Here is a 22,234-nt window from a genome sequence, read left to right on the forward strand (position 1 = left end):
ACTTGAAATTCATTACTCGATTGAGGGACCTTAAGTGTGGGGTACATAAACAGGGTAATCATTCAAAAGTTATGTTAACCACTATTACTGAAAACAGAGTCCATGCAACTTATGAGAATTGTTAAGCAAATTTTTACTCCTGAATTTATTTAGGCTTGCCATAACAAAGGGGTTGAATACTTAAGAAATGTCAGCCTTTCATTAAAAAATTAAAATAAAAATCCACTTTGGCATTATGCAGTATTGTGCGTAGATCAGGGAAAAAATATCTCAGGCTGTAACACAACAAAATGTGTCAAATGTAAAAGGAGTGTGAATACTTTCTGAAGGCACTGTACATTATGTGTAAATGTATATCAAATCTCCATTCATTTACTCTGGGAAAATTTTAAGTAGTTTAAAGATGCACTATGCAGAAATCTCTCTGCCATTTCCTGGTTGCTAATTTTTTTTATTTCTGTTTGAGACAAAACAAGCAAGTATAGTGTACAGAATCATTGTACCATCTAAACCGCTGTGAAATATATTTTCCATAACCAAAAATATTGTATTTTTAGCTGGTGTACAAAACCAAGAGGCAAAAACAAAACTTTAGAACGTGCTTCTACACCTGCATTACTAGCTGTTTGGGGTTTTAGGCTGGGTGTCTGTACAGCACTTCGAGATATTAGCTGATGTACGAAGGGCTATATAAAATAAAATTGAATTGAATTGAAGCATAGAAATAACACACATAGAACAGACCTACCACGTCTTAGACTTGCATTCAATGAGAATGAAAGTTCTATAACTCCTCACATTTCTATGTGAATTTGGTCAGGTCGCCTAAAAAGTTACATAGCGCAGCTTTAAAAACTGAAGCAATCCACTAAAATTCACACTGCAATTTTGAAATGTATGCTTTGAAAACAGTTGATAACAGCATAGAAATACAAGGTCACAAGAGAGGACGGGTGAAATTTTAACATATCAAAAGTATACCATACTAATTATTGGAGAATGCAAACAAATACAACTAATTCACTTATTCTGGGAACATTGCAAGGCATATATATAAAAAAGAGGCAAGCACAGTAAGAGCACATCATTTGGCCATGCTGAACAAATGTTCATAAGTCACTTTAATTAAACTTCCATTCCTCAACCATCATTAACTATAGTTATGAATCTTCAAAAAATAAAATAATTATAAAATGTAACTAGGCAAGTCAGTTATGAACAAATTCTGATTTACACTGACGGCCTTGAAGCTTGAGCCTTCCTCAAAATCTAAAGTGCCCGGTCACAGTCTCAGCTCCATTTACAACTAACCTCACCAAAACCAATCAATTCATTTGTGAGATAGTCGTTATTCACCAATAAGTAAATAAATAGACAAAAAAACATTACACAAACGTTACTGTTTGGTTGACACCTAGTGGCAACTGAAGGTAACAAGTGACAGATCTGTCTATAATTTTGAGGCTGGGGGAAGGGGGATAGTCGTTTGAGAACAGTTGTTTACTTTTTCAGACACCTATACCCAAAATCCCTACACCAGCCTCGAAATGTAGGTAAAGCAGCAGAGTGTGGGTAAAATTCACTAGCAGGAAAAAAAATTCAATGACAGTTAAGAGTAAGAGGACACCCACATATCATAGCAAGTAACTTTGAATGATAAAGTTGTCAGAATTACCTATGGCTAATAATAAAGTTAAAACCTGGATGCCTACTCTAGTCAACAGCAAATACAACATTTTAGTAATAGGTTACAGTCCCACAAGACTGTAAAAAAAAAATAATAATAAAAATGTTTGCACTCACTACTGTAACTCGCTCTGGATAAGAGCATCTGCTAAATTACTAAAATCTCAAATGTAAATTAATTTCAGTCAATTTCTAAAACAGCGTGTTTCACACATTTTATGTGACACTAGTTTGCAATGATTAGATCACTAATTTGTTACATAAAATGCAAGTAAAAAAAAAAAAAGATAAAACGTGACGGAAATATAAGAGTTAACTCTTGTAATTCCCAGGCAGTTTTTCACAGAGATACAATATACTGGTATTTTAAACACCATATTTGGTTGTGTATAAGGTATAAATGCCACTGAAGTTAGTCTTTCCTTGTGCTCCTCTGGAGCATAAACATACAATCTCAGTGAAAGTTAAAGAAGTATTTTCCATCCCTACTATATACCTAATACCATCTTTAAAGTAATCCTGTCATCTTTACAGCTAAAACCAACCCAAGAGCCATTCCTCCCATTTTAATCCATACTCTAATCTCCATTACAGGAATCATCTGGGTTGTGTTCATTATGGCACGCAAAAACAAAAACAAATGTTTTTTTAAACATTTTGCATCGGAAACTAAAAATGAGTGCTGCTTATTGGACCAAGTCCAGGTAGTCCTTCCCCATTTGTCCCTTTTATTCCATTTAGCGCCCAATGAACGTGACCCTAGAGGCACAGAAGGGTGGGATAGGGGGGTGTCGGGATGATACCGGAGGATGTTATAAGAGATTTAGGGGTCTCGCCGGATGAACCAGAGCTCGTTTCTGCGGCAGGACACCCCAGGGTTGTCGTAGACGGCCACCATGTAGGAGTTGCGATGCATCTCCTCGCTGGGGCCCAGCATCTCCCACAGCAGGTTGATTTGAGGCATGATTGTCTCCTCCGTGGTGGTGCCGAAGAATGTCCTACAGAAGACCGCATTTGTTATTCGTGTTTAAATAAATACTGGCATTACTGCTATTAAGTGATTATTTTTTACCTACAGTATTTTACCCAGTCATCTTACCAATGCAAAGTAGTGTGTGAGTCTAGCTAGTACGTATCCATTATCTATAGAAGTTAGCATAATTAATACTTTTTGGGCTGATTCCCCACACACAGATTAAGCCTAGTACTGGACAAAAAAGAAAAGAAAAAAAAAGCTCAATGTAGACTCCATTGAAAGTGCTTTTTAATTCAGGACTAGGCTTAAAAAGGTTCTACAGCTACACCATCCTGACTGGTTGCATCACTGCCTGGTATGGCAACTGCTCGCCCTCCGACCACAAGGTACTACAGAGGGTAGTGCGAACGGCCCAGTACATCACCGGGGCCAAGCTCCCTGCCATCCAGGACCTCTATACCAGGCGGTGTTAGAGGAAGGCCCTAAAAATTGTCAGACTCCAGCCACCCTAGTCACAGACTGTTCTCTCTGCTACCGCACGGCAAGCGGTACCGGAGCGCTAAGTCTAGGTCCAATATGCTTCTAAACAGCTTCTACCCCCCCAAGCCATAAGACTCCTGAACACCTAATCAAATGCTTACCCAGACTATTTGCATTGCCCCCCCCCCCCTCCCCTCTTTTACACCGCTACTACTCTCTGTTATCATCTATGCATAGTCACTTTAATAACTCTACCCACATGTACATGTTACCTCAACTAACCAGTGCCCCCGCACATTGACTCTGTACCGGTACCCCCCTGTATATAGTCTCGCTATTGTTATTTTACTGCTGCTCTTTAATTACTTGTTACTTTTATTTCTTATCCGTATTATATATAAAAAATATTATTTTTTTAAACTGCATTGTTGGTTAGGGGCTCGTAAGTAAGCATTTCACTGTAACTGTATTGGGCGCATGTGACTAATAATGTAACGATAGTCATTTTCTTCCTCCTCCTCGGACGAGGAGAGGCGAGACGGATCGGACCAATACGCAGAGTGGTTAGTTTCCATAGTGATTTAATATATAACAAAAACATTATGCGATACAAAATAACTACCGTGACAGTCCCGTGTGGCGAAACACTGACACAAGAACAAACACCCACAAAACACACGTGAAACCCCGGCTGCCTAAGTATGATTCTCAATCAGGGACAACGATTGACAGCTGCCTCTGATTGAGAATCATACCAGGCCGAACACACAAAATCCCAACATAAAAATCACACATCGACAACCCACCCAACTCACGCCCTGACCATACTAAATAAATACAAAAACAAGGGAAAACAGGTCAGGAACGTGACAGAACCCCCCCCCCCCCCTTAAGGTGCAAACTCCGGGCGCACCTCCTAAACTCTAGGGGAGGGTCTGGGTGGGCGTCTGTCCGCGGTGGCGGCTCTGGCGCGGGACGTGGACCCCACTTAAACAATGTTTTTTCCCGCCTCCTTAATCGCCCCCGTGGCCTCCTAACCACAACCACCCTCCATATCAACCCCACTGAACCAAGGGGTAGCACCGGACTGAGGGGCAGATCCTGGCTGGCGGGCGGTTCTGGCAGATCCTGGCTGGCGGGCGGCTCTGGCAGATCCTGGCTGGCTGGCGGCTCTGGCAGATCCTGGCTGGCTGGCGGCTCTGGCAGATCCTGGCTGGCTGGCGGCTCTGGCAGCTCCTGGCTGGCTGGCGGCTCTGGCAGCTCCTGGCTGGCTGGCAGCTCCTGGCTGGCTGGCAGCTCCTGGCTGGCTGGCAGCTCCTGGCTGGCTGGCTCTGGCAGCTCCTGGCTGGCTGGCTCTGGCAGCTCCTGGCTGACAGACTCATGCTGGTCATGACTGGCGGACGGCTCTGGCTGCTCCTGTCTGGCGGACGGCTCTGGCTGCTCCTGTCTGGCGGACGGCTCTGGCTGCTCCTGTCCGGCGGACGGCTCTGGCTGCTCCTGTCCGGCGGACGGCTCTGGCTGCTCCGGACAGACGGACGGCTCTGGCGGCTCGGGACAGACGGGCGGCTCTGGCGGCTCGGGACAGACGGGCGGCTCTGGCGGCTCGGGACAGACGGGCGGCTCTGGCGGCTCGGGACAGACGGGCGGCTCTGGCGGCTCGGGACAGACGGGCGGCTCTGGCGGCTCGGGACAGACGGGCGGCTCTGGCGGCTCGGGACAGACGGGCGGCTCTGGCGGCTCGGGACAGACGGGCGGCTCTGGACAGACGGGCGGCTCTGGACAGACGGGCGGCTCTGGACAGACGGGCGGCTCTGGCGGCTCGGGACAGACGGGCGGCTCTGGCGGCTCGGGACAGACGGGCGGCTCTGGCGGCTCGGGACAGACGGGCGGCTCTGGCGGCTCGGGACAGACGGGCGGCTCTGGCGGCTCGGGACAGACGGGCGGCTCTGGCGGCTCGGGACAGACGGGCGGCTCTGGCGGCTCGGGACAGACGGGCGGCTCTGGCGGCTCGGGACAGACGGGCGGCTCTGACGGCTCGGGACAGACGGGCGGCTCTGACGGCTCGGGACAGACGGGCGGCTCTGACGGCTCGGGGCAGGCGGGCAATTCAGACAGCGCTGGGCAGGCAGGCAGTTCAGACAGCGCTGGGCAGGCAGGCAGTTCAGACAGCGCTGGGCAGGCAGGCAGTTCAGACAGCGCTGGGCAGGCAGGCAGTTCAGACAGCGCTGGGCAGGCAGGCAGTTCAGACAGCGCTGGACAGGCAGGTACACCTGTAGGGAGGAGACGGAGAGACAGCCTGGTGCGGGGGGCTGCCACCGGAGGACTGTTACGTGGAGGTGGCACCGGATATACCGGACCGTGAAGGAGTACACGCGCTCTTGAGCACCGAGCATGCCCAACCTTACCAGGTTGAATGGTCCCCGTAGCCCTGCCAGTGCGGCGAGGTGGAATAGCCCGCACTGGGCTATGCTGGCGAACCGGGGACACCATTTGTAAGGCTGGTGCCATGTACGCCGGCCCGAGGAGACGCACTGGAGACCAGATGCGTTGGGCCGGCTTCATGACACCCGGCTCGATGCTCAACCTAGCCCTACCAGTGCGGCGAGGTGGAATAGCCCGCACTGGGCTAAGCACGCGTACTGGGGACACCGTGCGCTCCACCGCATAACACGGTGTCTGACCAGTACGACGCCCTCTCACTCCACGGTAAGCACGTGGAGTTGGCTCAGGTCTCCTACCCGGCTTTGCCACACTCCGCGTGTGCCCCCCAAGACATTTTTGGGTCTGATTCTCGGGCTCCCAACCGCGTCGCCGCGCTGCCTCCTCGTACCAGCGCCTCTCTGCCTTCGCTGCCTCCAACTCCGCCTTGGGACGGCGATATTCCCCTGGCTGAGATCAGGGTCCCTTGCCATCCAGGATCTCCTCCAAAGTCCAGGAGTCCTGTGTCTGTCTCTGCTGCTGCTGTCGCGGTCCTTTGGTGATGGGTGTTTCTGTAACGAGTCATTTTCTTCCTCCTCCTCGGACGAGGAGAGGCGAGACGGATCGGACCAATACGCAGAGTGGTTAGTTTCCATAGTGATTTAATATATAACAAAAACAATATGCGATACAAAATAACTACCGTGACAGTCCCGTGTGGCGAAACACTGACACAAGAACAAACACCCACAAAACACACGTGAAACCCTGGCTGCCTAAGTATGATTCTCAATCAGGGACAACGATTGACAGCTGCCTCTGATTGAGAATCATACCAGGCCGAACACACAAAATCCCAACATAAAAATCACACATCGACAACCCACCCAATTCACGCCCTGACCATACTAAATAAATACAAAAACAAGGGAAAACAGGTCAGGAACGTGACAAATAAAGTTTGATTTGATTTAATCCGTGTCCGGGAAACCAGACAATATAGTAAAAAAAAAAACATGGATATTATTACTAATCTGACTAATTATTTCCACCCATTTTGGCTATACATTGTCTAAATCCATTGTCTATTTTTACATGTAGAGATGTAAATAGGTCAGAACAGGTCTCAAAACCACAGGCGAAGTAGAATAGGCCTCAAATCAAGCCTGGGGCTTGAGTACCGAAGTCAGCCAGAGGTGGGAGTATCCTTACATAGTGATGACTCGTAAAGCCTCCCTTTGGAGTATGGTGATGTCTGGGTCAGTTGGCTGGGGCGGGTTGGCCTGGAACTCAGCAGGCAGGTAGTATGCCGTCAAGATGTCCTTCTGAAAGCCATTGCCGTCCTCCAGCATTTGGATACTGTTCACAATGGGTACAGTCATTCCCAAATAGCGTCCTGTTGATACGAGAGTGTGCTATTATAATTACTCATTGTTACACTGTTCTTACTATACTTAGGGCTATGGTAAGGATTACTTATGTAAGTACAGTGTAATAATGACTAATTAATATACAATAGAGTGGAAGCCCCAAATCAATAAATTGTGTCTACACTGTACTTAGGGTTATGATAAGGGTTAGGGTTACTGCTGTAAGTAGGGTGGAACAATGAGTGATTACAATATAGTTGAAACAATGAGTGATTACAATAGATGTTGCACTATACTTACGTCAATAATTACACAGTAACATGAACACTAAGGCCTTACCGACAGAGTTTTCCTTGCAGATGAATTTCATGAGTTTCATAAAGCCCATGGAGATGCTCTGCTCGTACAGCTTCTCCCCTTTAGTGATGCACGCCCACTTCCCTGCAGGGTACACCCTCTCCTCAAACAGCACCTCGCCCAGCTACAGAAAACACACACTTCGTTATCCAGGGAATATAAGAGATCTTCCACTTCACTTAGCACTCAAGCAATGGCATGGATTCTCAAGCTGAAACACACACAACATAAATTGTACTCAAGCAAACGCATGGCTGGTCATAAGGCAACACACATACACAGATTTCACACACCACATTGCACTAGGGCATTTACACAAATCCGTGTGTACATACACACAGCTTTCATGATTTATTTAATTATTATTCAAACACTCAAAAGAACGACAAGAAAATGGCTTCATTTAGATTTTACTACAGACTTTCATTCACTTGCTGCCATTACATGGACAAATGACTCAGAAAATGGAACAGCCAGCCAAAATATCTGCCACTGTCATCCTGACCTAAGATTGGTAACAAGTGGAAGGGAGACATACTTTACCTTTTCATGCTGAGAGATGGAGGAAAAGGGGACCTGCTCTCTCTCTTGGGCTTGGTTCCGCTGCGTCAGCTCTTGAATTGGTCCTGTCATTTCTATCAAAACAACACAGGGGGCCTCTTCATTTTTTTTAAAAAGATGACAGAGAGCAGTGTGAGAGCAAACCTCACTGGCAAAAACCTCACCGGAACCAAGTGAAGTGGGGGAAATTCGTCATTGGCTTATGCTTCATAAAAGGAACCCAGTGCCAATGTCAAGTATTCAAGTCTCTAGGAAAGTGGGCATGCTCTAATAGCTATAAGCTTCTCACTAGACCCCGAACTGATACCCATTTGAGTAAGCCACGATAGAGACTTCAATACACACACTATAACAATCAAGTCATACTGCTGTATTGCAGACAAGCTGTAGCAACTAGAATCTGAGATTTCATTTAAACTGTTGGAAGAAACCATGTCCTGTTGAAAAGAGTTTGATTTCTCAGACTGATTGTCTCCAAATACACTGCTGCCAAGCAACTACCTCGAATGGGACTATTTTACTCCACCGCCTATCTCGCTTACCTCGGGGGACGGACACCTGGTGTGTGCTGGCGATCGCCTGCCAATGGGTGTACAGCCTCTGCTGTTCGTCATCTTCCATTGGCTCAGGGTTGTCAGTGATATCATTGTCCAGCTCTTCATCCTCCAATCCATCAAGATCCTCGAGGGAGATTAGCGCCATTGTTTTTGTCCACAGGCCAGGTAGATCTGCAAATACAAGACCAAGAAGACAAATGTTACTTTCCTAGAACAGGGCCATTGTTAATGTCCATTTCCAGTTTACCTGGGTACTTAGGCCTACTAAGAAATTACTTGGTTGTGGCCTGGCTGGTCTAGTGTTAATGCTGAAGCCTCCGCCACACGTCTACAGTGTCGGCATTGGTTTGAGTCGGGCCTACTGCCCTTTGACACAACCTCTCTCCGACTTTCCCCACTGTCACCCTCATTCACTATTTGTTCAATAGAAATCAGAAAATCCCATACATACATGAAATAAAAAGACATGGTCAAACTGTAACAATGTATATTACACTGTAATAACCAATTATTTTTAATAAGTACCAAAAATAGCTATTGTTAAAATGTCCCATTATAAACCATGTAAAAACAGTACCATCAAATAATATGCTACCATACTATTACCAGTAGAAAATAAAACACTTTACATTTTTCAGTCATTTATTCACTTGTTGAATGTAGGCTACATGTAACGGATGTGAAATGGCTAGCTAGTTAGCGGGTACGCGCTAGTAGCATTTCAATCAGTTACGTCACTTGCTCTGAAACCAATATGTAGTGTTGCCCCTTGCTCTGCAAGGGCCGCGGCTTTTGTGGAGCGATGGGTAACGACGCTTCGTGGGTGTCAGTTGTTGATGTGTGCAGAGGGTCCCTGGTTCGCGCCCGTGTCGGGGCGAGGGGACGGTTTAAAGTTATACTGTTACATTGATGCTGTTGACCCGGATCACTGGTTGCTGCGGAAAAGGAGGAGGTTGAAAGGGGGGTGAGTGTAACGGATGTGAAATGGCTAGCTAGTTAGCGGGTACGCGCTACTAGCATTTCAATCAGTTACGTCACTTGCTCTGAGACTTAAGTAGGGTTGCCCCTTGCTCTGCGTGGAGCGATGGGTAACGACGCTTCGTGGGTGTCAGTTGTTGATGTGTGCAGAGGGTCCCTGGTTCGCGCCCGTGTCGGGGCGAGGGGACGGTTTAAAGTTATACTGTTACATTGATGCTGTTGACCCGGATCACTGGTTGCTGCGGAAAAGGAGGAGGTTGAAAGGGGGGTGAGTGTAAAGGATGTGAAATGGCTAGCTAGTTAGCGGGTACGCGCTAGTAGCATTTCAATCAGTTACGTCACTTGCTCTGAAACCAATATGTAGTGTTGCCCCTTGCTCTGCAAGGGCCGCGGCTTTTGTGGAGCGATGGGTAACGACGCTTCGTGGGTGTCAGTTGTTGATGTGTGCAGAGGGTCCCTGGTTCGCGCCCGTGTCGGGGCGAGGGGACGGTTTAAAGTTATACTGTTACATACACAGGACATATTATGATCTGTACAGTATCATGGACAGGCTGATGTAATACCATGTAGGTACATGAAGCTGTTTTCACACAGACGTCACTATTCACTGGATCATATCTAACCTGCATGTCAGACCTTTTCAAAGAAGCTTAAGGGGGATTGGTGCCTGTGGTAGGAGGCTTATCCTATCTCCGCAAATGACCAGAAAGGCCACCATATGGTAGACAAATGTGGGTTTTATTACAAATGGCCAATTACAGATTATATCAGATCAAAGGGTATACATTTATTGTTCCATAACATTTGTTGCCGCATAATAGGTCTTTTACATTTAAAGTGAGGGCTCCAAATCAAGGTGGTTCATTCAGAAAGTGTCAGCTGCAGTCAAAGAAATCCTATAATTCTATGGCTATGAACTAATCTTATACACCATATAAGTCATAAAAAAAAGCTCATACATGCTTATAAGAAGTAATAAAGCATTTTACCTGTCAGCTGATAGGGCAACCTTTACATGGCTTTTGTAACAAACTTAACTAAACACAGTAGCCTACACCGTCGGGATACTGTTGTGCCATCATGAGGACACAGGTTTGAAAATGTACAGTAAAGAAACAGCACAAATTAATTTCTATTGCACACGCTACAGGACTGTTTTGGGACTGTTTTGCGAGCACAGACTGGAATATGTTCTGGGATTCATTCAACGGCATTGGGAATTATACCACCTTAGTTACCGGCTTCATCAATAAGTCTATTGATGATGTCCCCACAGTGACAGTATGTACATATCCCAAACAGAAGCCATGGATTACAGGCAACATCCGCACCGAGCTAAAGCCTAGGGCTGCCGCTTTCAAGGAGCGGGACACTAACCCGGACGCTTATAAAACATCCCGCTCTGCCCTCTGACGAACCATCAAACAGGTCAATACAGGACTAAGACTGAATCCTACTACACCGGCTCCGATGCTCGTCAGATGTGGCAGGGCTTGCAAACTATTACGGACTACAAAGGGAAACACAGCGGCAAGCTGCCCAGTGACGCGAGCCTACCAGATGGGCTAAATTCCTTTTATGGTCGCGTCGAGGCAACCAACACTGAAGCATGCATGACAGCACCAGCTGTTCCGTACGACTGTGTGATCCTGCTCTCCGTAGCGGATGTGAGCAGGACCTTTAAACAGGTCAACATTTAGAAGGCCGCGGGGCCAGACGGATTACCAGGATGTGTACTCAAAGCATGCGCGAACCAACTGGCAAGTGTCTTCACTGACATTTTTAACATCTTCCTGTCTGAGTCTGTAATACCTACATGTTTCAAGCAGACCACCATAGTCCCTGTGCCCAAGAACACTAAGGTAACCTGCCTAAATGACTACCGCCCCATAGCACTCACGTCGGGAGCCATGAAGTGCTTTGAAAGGCTGGTCATGGCTCACATCAACACCATAATCCCGGAAGTCATCACTAAGCTAAGGACCCTGGGACTAAACACCTCCCTCTGCAACTGGACCCTGAACTTCCTGACGGGCCGCCCCCAGGTAGTCAGGGTAGGCAACAACACATCTGCCAAGCTGATCCTCAACACGGGGGCACCTCATGGTTGAGTGCTTAGTCCCCTCCTGTACTCCCTGTTCACCCACGACTGCGTGGCCAAGCACGACTGCAACAGCATCATTAAGTTTGCTGACAACAGTGGTAAGCCTGATCACCGACAACGATGAGGCAGCTTATAGGGAGGAGGTCAGACAGTGTAGTGCCAGGTCAACAACCTCTCCTGCAACTTGAGCAAGACAAAGGAGCTGATCATGGACTACAGGAAAAGGAGGCCCGGACACGCCCCCATTCACATCGACAGCCTGTAGTGGAGCAGGTCGAGAGTATCATGTTCCTCATCATGGTCCAAACACATGAAGACAGTTGTGAAGAGGGCACGACAACACATTTCCCCCCTCAGGAGATTAAAAAGATTTGTCATGGATCCCCAGATCCTCAAAAAGTTCTACAGCTGCACTATCGAGAGCATCCTGACCGGTTGCATCACCACCTGGTATGGCAACTGTTCGGCATCCGACCGTAAGGCGCTACAGAGGGTAGTGCGTATGGCCCAGTATATCACTGGGGTCAAGCTTCCTGCCATCCAGGACCTATATACTAGGCAGTGTCAGAGGAAGGCCCAAAAAATGGTCAAAGACTCCAGTCACCCAATTCATAGACTGTTCTCTCTGCTACCACACGGCAAGCAGTACCGAAGGGCCAAGTCTAGGTCCAAAAGGGATCCACCAAGCCATAAGACTGCTGAACAATTCATCAAATGTCCACCCGGACTATTTACATTGACCCCCCTGCCCTTTGTTTTTACACTGCTGCTACTCGCTGTTCATTATCTATGCATAGTCACTTTATCCCTACCTACATGTACAAATTACCTAGACTAACCTGTACATTGACTCGGTACCTGCACCCCTTGTTGGGGTGGCAGGTAGCCTAATGGTTAGAGCATTGGGCCAGTAACCGAAAGGTTGCTGGATCGAATCCCTGAGCTGACAATGTAAAAATCTGTCGTTCTGCCCCTGAACAAGGCAGTTAACCCACTGTTCCCCGATTGGCTGTCAATGTAAATAAGAAATTATTATTAACTGACTTGCCTAGTTAAATAAAGGTTAGGTTAAATATTGTGTTACTTTTATTTAAATGTTTTACTTTAGTTTATTTAGTAAATATTTTCTTAACCAACAATGCAGTTCAAGAAATAGAGTTAAGGGCTTGTAAGCATTTCACAGTAAGGTCTACTACACCTTTGTACATGGCGCATGTGACAAAAATACATTTCGATTTGAAAAGCTGATTATTGCTTCATCTGGAAATGTTGTTCCGAGGCTCCTTTTCAAGGGTGTGACGCAATTGTGGAGCCTCTGGAGGCCTGCGGAGGCCAAATTGAGCTAACAATGCCGAGGGCTGTGTATAGCTCCGCATTGACATGATTGGTTGACTATAGGTGGGGGCGGCATATCCTGTATAAAACACAAACACGGAGAACGTTGATGAAAGTCTATCAGAACAAGTTCACAAAATAAATACATATTTATGATACAAAAAGGAGTTTGAACTCCTGGAAGGAGATCAGGGAGGTAATGGGGACAGATGGATTTGTACACATTCAACAAATCTGATCAAACAAAGTTGATGTGCCAAATCGGTCATGATTGATGTATTGTAACATGCCCGAAATGTGGTTACTAAAATCAGATGTGGATATACTTGGCTGTTTTCGCTGAATAACATTTAGAAGTTGTCCCTTTTCAGGTTTAGAAGAAGTGCTGCTATGCTCCCGTTCGTATAAGCTGGTAGCAAAGCTAGCATTCAGAAATCAGTGGTGGTATTCAGTCGCTTTTAACTTCAAGGCAGTTGATTGAGGACATGAACATGTATTGGGGTTGACATCCATACAAGCATTATACTTTGATGTTTACCTGAACATTATGTGAAATAAACAATAGCCTAAATGTAGCCCAATTTTGCTGGATGGCGATGGGGAGATGCAGGTGGAAAACGGTGCAGCATTTTTACTTAATGATAGAATTGTCTGAGCTCCTACTCCAACATCTCAGAAGATGTAAGGTCTTGTCATTTCGTTTGGCCAGTTGTTCGTAATTAGCTGAAAAGCTATCACTACGAGTGGTGCGGTGCAGACCAATTTATTGGATGCGTACGACAGCTCCCCAAAGCGCAAGTATGAATGCTTTGACTTCAACAGAGGTCGCATCTCAGTAAACGCTATACTGCTGCTACAGATGCCAGATTGACCATAAATCGGCTTTTACCCCACATAATAAAAAATAAAAAAAACTCTTTACTGCGGCAGGTGGGTTGCACATTACTCAACACAAACACGCGCGCTAACAAATCCACTAAAAGGAGTGCACAGCAGCACAGACTTCATTAAAGATTTTACTACAACATCCGATTAATCATCGCTGGCGAACAATTAAATGGGCTGTGAACTCACTCCCCGTGTTCGAGAGCGTCAAATCCATGATGCATTGTGCGTAAATGGTGACACTGGCTGAACTACAAATAGTAATGAGTAGTTATTTATGATGCAAGGTAATTTGTAGATCAGTCAGTCGGCAGTCGCCTGCAATGTCGAACAAGCACACTGACTGCACTGCATTACAGCAAAAGTAGGTCAACCCTAGGGAACCAGCACACCCAAAAACGCAGCAAAAATGTCACTGGGGTTGCAAGAACGGATATGCCATAAATCTAATAGGCTTTAGGATAGACAGCTCATCATTTTATTTTTTTACAATCATTTATATTGGTTAAACCACAATCGGTTATTAATTGTGTAGGTTCTGTGCACATTTGGGCAATTTACCTATTAATTTGTTATGCTTCCCTGAACACTAGTTTAGACCAAAACATTTACCCGAATGTAACATTTAGTGATAAAGTCGGCGTTCTTACCTGGTCAACAAAGTACAGGATTGTAGTTGAGCACTACTTCTTCTGACCTACAATCAAAACAGGAGATAAAAGTGCAATACCGCACTAGTATTCTGCCAGCAGCACAAATGATGACGTCACTTTGTATGCTAATGATGATTTTTTCTAAATAAAAGCACGCATTTCAAAACATTGAAATGTGGATAACTAATTCAAAAGATACAGTATTACATTTTAATCAATGTCCCCTTTTTATTGTGCTTAAAAGCAAATGCAAAAAGCACTTTATGGGAACAATTACAAATACGCTTCTAAAAACATTTTGTAAGACCACTATCAAAAAATACGATGTTCAGATCGGTATGTTCACATTGGGCTGTAGAGAAAAAACTATTCTATGTGCTGAGTCCAAAGTGAAATTGGTAATACTCAGTAGAGTAGGGTCTGTAGAATCTATATATGGTGTTATTTCATGGGGGACTGAAGTCTAAATACCCAGCAGCACTTTATACTCCACCTACAGACCCTACTGAGTATTCCCAACCCACTTTTACCTCAGCATATACAATCGTTTTTTTATCTATAAACCCATACAGTATGTAATTCATATACAGTGTATTGCATTGCAATGAATGGAGTGGGTGGAGTCAGCAGCACACTGTATTAAACCCACTGCCCAGCACAAGAGACCAATTTCAATTTTGCAGACTCTAAATTGAGTAATTCCAATTACATATTGTATTTTGTTAAAAGGTGTATTTATTTAAAGAATGACTGCCCCTAAAATACAACTAATCCCTTTTAAAATGGCCTATGTGGCTTCGATATGAGTCAAAGACATTTATTCTAGTGTCAAAATTGACTACAAAGTGGAAATAGGATCATTTTTGTCATAAAGGCAGATAGTTTTATTTTATTGTAGTTTTTTTAGTATATCTTTTTTTTTTTACAAAAAAAATGACACTAGAGAAAAACATAAACTCAACATGTAAAGTGCTGGTCCCATGTTTCATGAGCTGAAATAAAAGATCCCCGAAATTTTTCATAAGCACAGAAACCTTATTTAGCTCAGATTTTTTGCATAAATTAGTTTACATCCCTGTTAGTGAGCATTTCTCCTTTGCATAGATAATCCTTCCACCTGACAGGTGTGGCATATGAAGAAGCTGAATAAACAGCATGATCATTACACAGGTGCACCTTGTGCTGGGGACAATAAAAGGCCACTAACATGTACAGTTTTGTCACAACACAATGCCACAGATGTCTCAAGATGAGGGAGCTTGCAATTGGCATGCTGACTGCAGGAATGTTTATCAGAGCAGGTGCCAGAGAATTGAATGTTGATTTCTCTACCATAAGCCGGCAATCATTTTTTGAGAATTTGGCAGTACGTCCAACCGGCCTCACAACCACAGAACACATGTAGGGCGTTGTGTGGGCGAGCTGTTTGCTGATGTCAATGTTGTTAACAGAGTACCCCATGGTGGCAGTGGGGTTATGAAGCACAGCCATTGAAGAAGAGTGGGACAACATTCCACAGGCCACAATCAACAGCCCGATCAACTCTATGCGAAGGCTCTATGCGAAGGAGGTGTTGCGCTGCACGAGGCAAATGGTCACACCAGATACTGACTGGTTTTCTGATCCACACCCCTACCTTTTTTATGTATCTGTGACCAACAGATGTATATGTGCATTCCCAGTCATGTGAAATCCATAGATTAGGGCCTAATGAATTTATTTAAATTGACTGATTTCCTTATATGAACTGTAACTCAGTAAAATCTTTTCAATTGTTGCCCACTTTGTGTCCCTTCGTTAAATGGGACTCCATTGTTTCATCATCCCCAACGCTTTCAAAGGATGGCAGACTGAAAACAGGTGGGGTTTTAGGAGGGGGGTTTAGGAGGGGTTCTGAAAGACACTCATTCGGGTGTCCACTGAAAGTTGACTAGCAACAACAACTGGAACCTAAAAGACACCCACCATGAGCACCCACTAAATTTGCCTTAAGGCAAACAAAAGAAAAACCCACACCAAACTTAAAGACAGGAATCAAACCAAAAAGGTGGAGCAAAACAAAATCATATAAAGGATTGTTTGTTTAGAAGTCAACATGGGAAGAGCCAACTAAAGGTGTTAACCCACCACATCTATCAAGACAAGTGGAGCACACGACCAGCCACTATAAAATAGCACCTGGGCCAGCACAGGTGAAACACATTCCCAATATCAAGATGGCAACCAGCGCAGGTGTAACACATACTGACTAACAAGGCAACACCAGTCGGTGCTCTCTAAGTGTTACCAAACTATATGTGCTAAAGTCCAACCCCAAAACATAAATGGAAAAACCATTGACTGCCCATTCTTGAAAGACAGTCAGCAACCAAGTTGGCCCTACCACGGACATGTCTGATTTCAAGGTGGAACTCCTGCAATATCTGTAGTAACTTTCCTCTCGTGATTTTCCTCAGTGGAATGGCCTCAGGGAAACGAGTGGCAGCGCACATGATGGTCAAAAGAAACTTGTTACTACTCTTTCCTTTGGGCAAAGGACTATCATAGTTCACCAGAACCCTGCTGAAAAGTTCGTCAAAAGCAGGAATAGGTGCAACCGGCACAGCTTGGTTTGGTTTACCCATCCGCTGGTAAACGCAAAAGGATTTACAGTTAGCCACATCATCCTGTTTCAGACTAGGCCAGAAGAAGTTATACAAGATACAGTCATACATCTTGCTGACCCCAAGATGGCTTGCCATACTACCATCGTGAGCCAACCTCAGTATCGCTTATTGAAGCGTAACTAGAACGACAATTTGAGATGCACTGGGCCAATTGTCTTGCCCTGAAGTGAAGCAAGGATGCCATTTCCTCATTAGAACTCCATCTCTGTCAAAGTAATCCACACAAACTTCATCAAAATCCTTCTCTGGACATCTCTCAGCCAAAAGAGTGGAGGGGGACACATCTTTACTCTGTTTCGCAATCAGCTGCTTCCTGGACATCGAAGTGTCAAGTGTAGGGACCCGCTCTTCCTTCAGCGGTCCTACAAACTCTCTCACCTTTGGGGGTTTCAAAGCAGAGGTCAACTCAGGAGGTTTAGCGAAATCAGGATCACCCATAAAAGTCTCGGACAGATCGACCATGGTGGGATCGCTGACATCCTCAACACTAGACTTCGCCCGGCGACTTTCTTAGACATAGCACGTGTAATGGCACACGCTGAGAACACTAAGGTCATTTTCTGATAATCCAGCAGGTTCCTTTACTCTGGGTTCCTTACCAACAACAGGATTTTGCACAACCATCCCTCCAGCCAAATTGTTTACCAAAATGAATAAGACCGCCTTCACCGGTAGGCTAGGCTCACTCCAACAACTACGGAACCAGAAATAAGATCAGACTCGAATTCAACATTATATAAAGGAACTTCCATGCAACCCTGGAGCAGGAATCTAACCCGGAAGCTTATAAGAAATCCCGCTATGCCCTCCAACGAACCATCAAACAGGCAAAGGGTCAATACAGGACTAAGATCGAGTCGTACTACACCGGCTCTGACGCTCGTCGGATGTGGCAGGGCTTGCAAACCATTACAGACTGCAAAGGGAAGCACAGCCGAGAGCTGCCCAGAGACACGAGCCTACTAGACGAGCTAAACTACTTCTATGCTCGCTTCGAGGCAAATAACACTGAAACATGCATGAGGGCACCAGCTTTTCCCGGAAGACTGTGTGATCAAGCTCTCCGCAGCCGATGTGAGTAAGACCTTTAGACAGGTCAACATTCACAAGGCCGCAGGGCCAGACGGATTACCAGGATGTGTACTGCAAGCATGCGCGGACCAACTAGCAAGTGTCTTCACTGACATTTTCATCGTCTCCCTGTCCGAGTCTGTAATAGCAACATGTTTTAAGCAAACCACCATAGTACCTGTGCCCAAGAACACTAAGGCAACCTGCCTAAATGACTACCGACCCGTAGCACTCACGTCTGTAGCCATGAAGTGCTTTGAAAGGCTGGTCATGGCTCACATTAACACCATCATTCCAGAAACCCTAGACCCACGCCAATTTGCATACCGCCCCAACAGATGATGCAATCTCTATTGCACTCCACACTGCTTTTTCCCACTTGGACATTAAGGAACACCTATGTGAGAATGCTATTCATTGACTACAGCTCAGTGTTCAACACCATAGTGCCCTCAAAGCTCATCAATAAGCTAAGGATCTTGGGACTAAACACCTCCCTCTGCAACTGGATCCTGGACTTCCTGATGGGCCGCCCCCAGGTGGCACTCATGACTGCACTGCCAGGCACGACTCCAACATAATTATGACATTTGCTGATGACACAACAGTGGTAGGCCTCATCACCGACAACAACGAGACAGCCTATAGGGAGAAGGTTTGAGACCTGGCTGTGTGGTGCCAGGACAACAACCTCTCCCTCAACGTGATCAAGATAAAGGAGATGATTGTGGACTACAGGAAAAAGAGGACAGAGCACACCCCCAATCTCATTGACGGGGCTGCAGTGGAGCAGGTTGAGAACTTCAAGTTCCTTGGTGTCCACATCACCAACAAACATGGTCCAAGCACACCAATACAGTCGTGAAGCGGGAACGACAAAACCTATTCCCCCTCAGAAGACTGAAAAGATTTGGCATGGGTCCTCAGATCCTCAAAAGGTTATACAGCTGCACCATCGAGAGCATCCTGACTGGTTGCATCACTGCCGGGTATGGCAACTGCTCGGCCTCCGACCGCGAGGGTCGTGCGAACGGCCTCCGACTACAGAGGGTAGTGCGAACAGCCCAGTACATCACTGGGGCCAAGCTTCCAGCCATCCAGGACCTCTATTCCAGGCGGTGTCAGAGGAAGGCCCTATCTATCTAACGTTAGCTAGCGAAGCAGGCTAGCTAACATTTTAGCTAGCTAGCTATGTCATTAGAACTTAGGTCATAGCTCATACAAGTTTATTGTGTATTGTCTAGATACTGCTGGTAATGTAACGTTATCGTTTGATAATGCTAGCGAGGCAGGCTAGCTAACATTTTAGCTAACGTTAGCAAGGTCATCATAGCTTATACAAGTGTATTGTGTATTTTCTAGATACTGCTGGTTATGTAACGTTATCATTTGATAATTCTAGCTAGCTACAGGCTAGCTAACGTTCGCTAAAAAGTGCTCATACAAGTTTATTATGTATTGTCTAGGGCAGGTATTCCCAAACTGGGGTACACGCAATGCCGACAGGGGTACGCCAAATAAAAATGTGATTCACATTTTTTTTAAATATATTATTTATTTTTTAACATTTTTTTCCCTTCACATTTTCAAACAGTCCATTTATATTTTCCAACGGGGCTATACATTTGGGTGAGGTTTTTTACTCGCCTGAGTAGCCTCGTTTCACTGCCAAAAATTAAATTAAACCATCTAGTGTTCAGCGAAATAACAACACAATGTCAAATTCAGGTAGCCCAGTCAAACGAATAACAAATCCAGTTGTTTGTGTCATCCGTTTCGGGAAGGTACGTTTGACATTGTCCATAAGTATGAGTTCATTTGCACACCAAAAATCATACAATGATGGAAAGACCTGTGTGTTGTCTTTGTTAATGCAGACAGAAGAGCTCCAGCTTTTTAATCATAGTCTCAATTTTGTCCTGCACATTGAATATGGTTGCGGAGAGTCCCTGTAATCCTAGATTCAGATCTTTCAGGTGAGAAAAAACATCACCCAGATAGGCCAGTCGTGTGAGAAACTAGTCACCATGCAAGCGGTCAGACAAGTGAAAATGATGGTCAGTAACGAAAACTTTAAGCTCGTCTCTCAATTAAAAAAATTATGTCAATCCTTTGCCCCTTGATAACCAGCGCACTTCTGTATGTTGTAAAAGCATTACATGCCAATACCATTGCATAGTGCAGAAAATACACGAGAGTTCAGGGGCCTTGCTTTAACAATGTTAACAATTTTCACTCTAGTGTCCAAAACATTTATCAAGCTGACAGGCATTCCCTTGGCAGCAAGAGCCTCTCGGTGGATGCTGCAGTGGACCCAAGTGGTGTCGGGAGCAACTTGCACGCGCGTTACCACTCAACTATGTCTTCCTGTCATGGCTTTTGCGCCATCAGTACAGATATCAACATGAGCAGCAGCTACGTTTGGCTACATACGTACCGTTAGTGGAATTTCCGTGAGAGAATAACGGTTAATGTGATTCATGCCTCCAGTCCACTTACCGATATCTGAACAAGTGAGCCTCATCGAAATTGCAACAAGCGGTCCTGTGAAATTTGAATTTAATCAGAAGCCACTGCCAGATTTCTGGATTGGGCTGTGCTCAGAGTATCCTGCCTTGGCAAATCGGCTGTTAAGACACTGATGCCCTTTGCAACCACGTACCTATGTGAGAGTGGATTCTCAGCCCTCACTAGCATAAACACTAAATACAGGCACAGACTGTGTGGAAAATGATTTAAGACTAAGACTCTCTCCAATACAACCCAACATTGCAGAGTTATGTGCATCCTTTCAAGCACACCCTTCTCATTAACCAACAAATAAGGTTTTATATGTAAGAGGGTTAAATAAAGAGCAAAATTATTGATTATTAATATATATTATTTGTGCCTTGGTCATATAAGAGCTGTTTGTCACTTCCCATGAGCCAGGTTTGGACAAAAACTCACACTCATTCTTATGTTTAATAAATGTATTGTATAGTGTGTGTGTGTAGCAGACTTACAATAAAGGTCAAAAAACAACATTTGAGATTCAAATCAAATCAAATCAAATCAAATTGTATTAGTCACATACACATGGTTAGCAGATGTTAATGCGAGTGTAGCGAAATGCTTGTGCTTCTAGTTCCGACAATGCAGTAATAACCAACAAGTAATCTAACCTAACAATTCCACAACTACTACCTTATACACACACACAAGTGTAAAGGGATAAAGAATATGTACATAAAGATATATGAATGAGTGGTGGTACAGAACGGCATGGCAAGATGCAGTAGATGGTATAGAGTACGGTATATACATATGAGATGAGTACTGTAGGGTATGTAAACATAAAGTGGCATAGTTTAAAGTGGCTAGTGGTACATGTATTACATAAAGATGGCAAGATGCAGTAGATGATATAGAGTACAGTATATACATATGAGATGGGTAATGTAGGGTATGTAAACATTATATTAAGTGGCATTGTTTAAAGTGGCTAGTGGTACATTTTTACATAATTTCCATCAATTCCCATTTTTAAAGTGGCTGGAGTTGAGTCAGTATGTTGGCAGCGGCCGCTAAATGTTAGTGGTGGCTGTTTAACAGTCTGATGGCCTTGAGATAGAAGCTGTTTTTCAGTCTCTCGGTCCCTGCTTTGATGCACCTGTACTGACCTCGCCTTCTGGATGATAGCGGGGTGAACAGGCAGTGGCTTGGGTGGTTGTTGTCCTTGATGATCTTTATGGCCTTCCTGTGACATCGGGTGGTGTAGGTGTCCTGGAGGGCAGGTAGTTTGCCCCCGGTGATGCGTTCTGCAGACCTCACTACCCTCTGGAGAGCCTTACGGTTGTGGGCGGAGCAGTTGCCGTACCAGGCGGTGATACAGCCCGCCAGGATGCTCTCGATTGTGCATCTGTAGAAGTTTGTGAGTGCTTTTGGTGACAAGCCAAATTTCTTCCGCCTCCTGAGGTTGAAGAGGCGCTGCTGCGCCTTCTTCACAACGCTGTCTGTGTGGGTGGACCAATTCAGTTTGTCCGTGATGTGTACACCGAGGAACTTAAAACTTTCCACCTTCTCCACTACTGACCCGTCGATGTGGATAGGGGGGTGCTCCCTCTGCTGTTTCCTGAAGTCCACAATCATCTCCTT

General features: G+C 45.2%; 1 protein-coding gene across 2 annotated transcripts; it reads right to left on the reverse strand.

Annotated features, from left to right (window-relative positions):
• Positions 1-430: 430 nt before the first annotated feature.
• LOC139566920 (heme-binding protein 1-like) lies at positions 431-14,473 on the reverse strand. 2 transcript variants are annotated; one of them, XM_071388306.1, is made up of 6 exons: positions 14,358-14,473; positions 8,391-8,576; positions 7,831-7,922; positions 7,270-7,411; positions 6,773-6,956; positions 431-2,684 (listed from the first exon to the last, which is right to left on the reverse strand). In XM_071388306.1, the coding sequence occupies exons 2-6, from the start codon at positions 8,548-8,550 to the stop codon at positions 2,510-2,512; spliced, it is 753 nt and encodes a 250-aa protein (XP_071244407.1). In that variant the 5' UTR covers positions 8,551-8,576; positions 14,358-14,473; the 3' UTR covers positions 431-2,509. The 2 variants fall into 2 exon arrangements, with proteins under 2 accessions (XP_071244407.1, XP_071244397.1); XM_071388296.1 differs by having other exon boundaries at positions 2,362-2,684; positions 7,831-7,946.
• Between the last annotated feature and the right edge of the window lie 7,761 nt (positions 14,474-22,234).

This window comes from Salvelinus alpinus, chromosome 2 (genome assembly GCF_045679555.1).
Source record: "Salvelinus alpinus chromosome 2, SLU_Salpinus.1, whole genome shotgun sequence".
NCBI classification, from domain to species: Eukaryota; Metazoa; Chordata; class Actinopteri; order Salmoniformes; family Salmonidae; genus Salvelinus; species Salvelinus alpinus.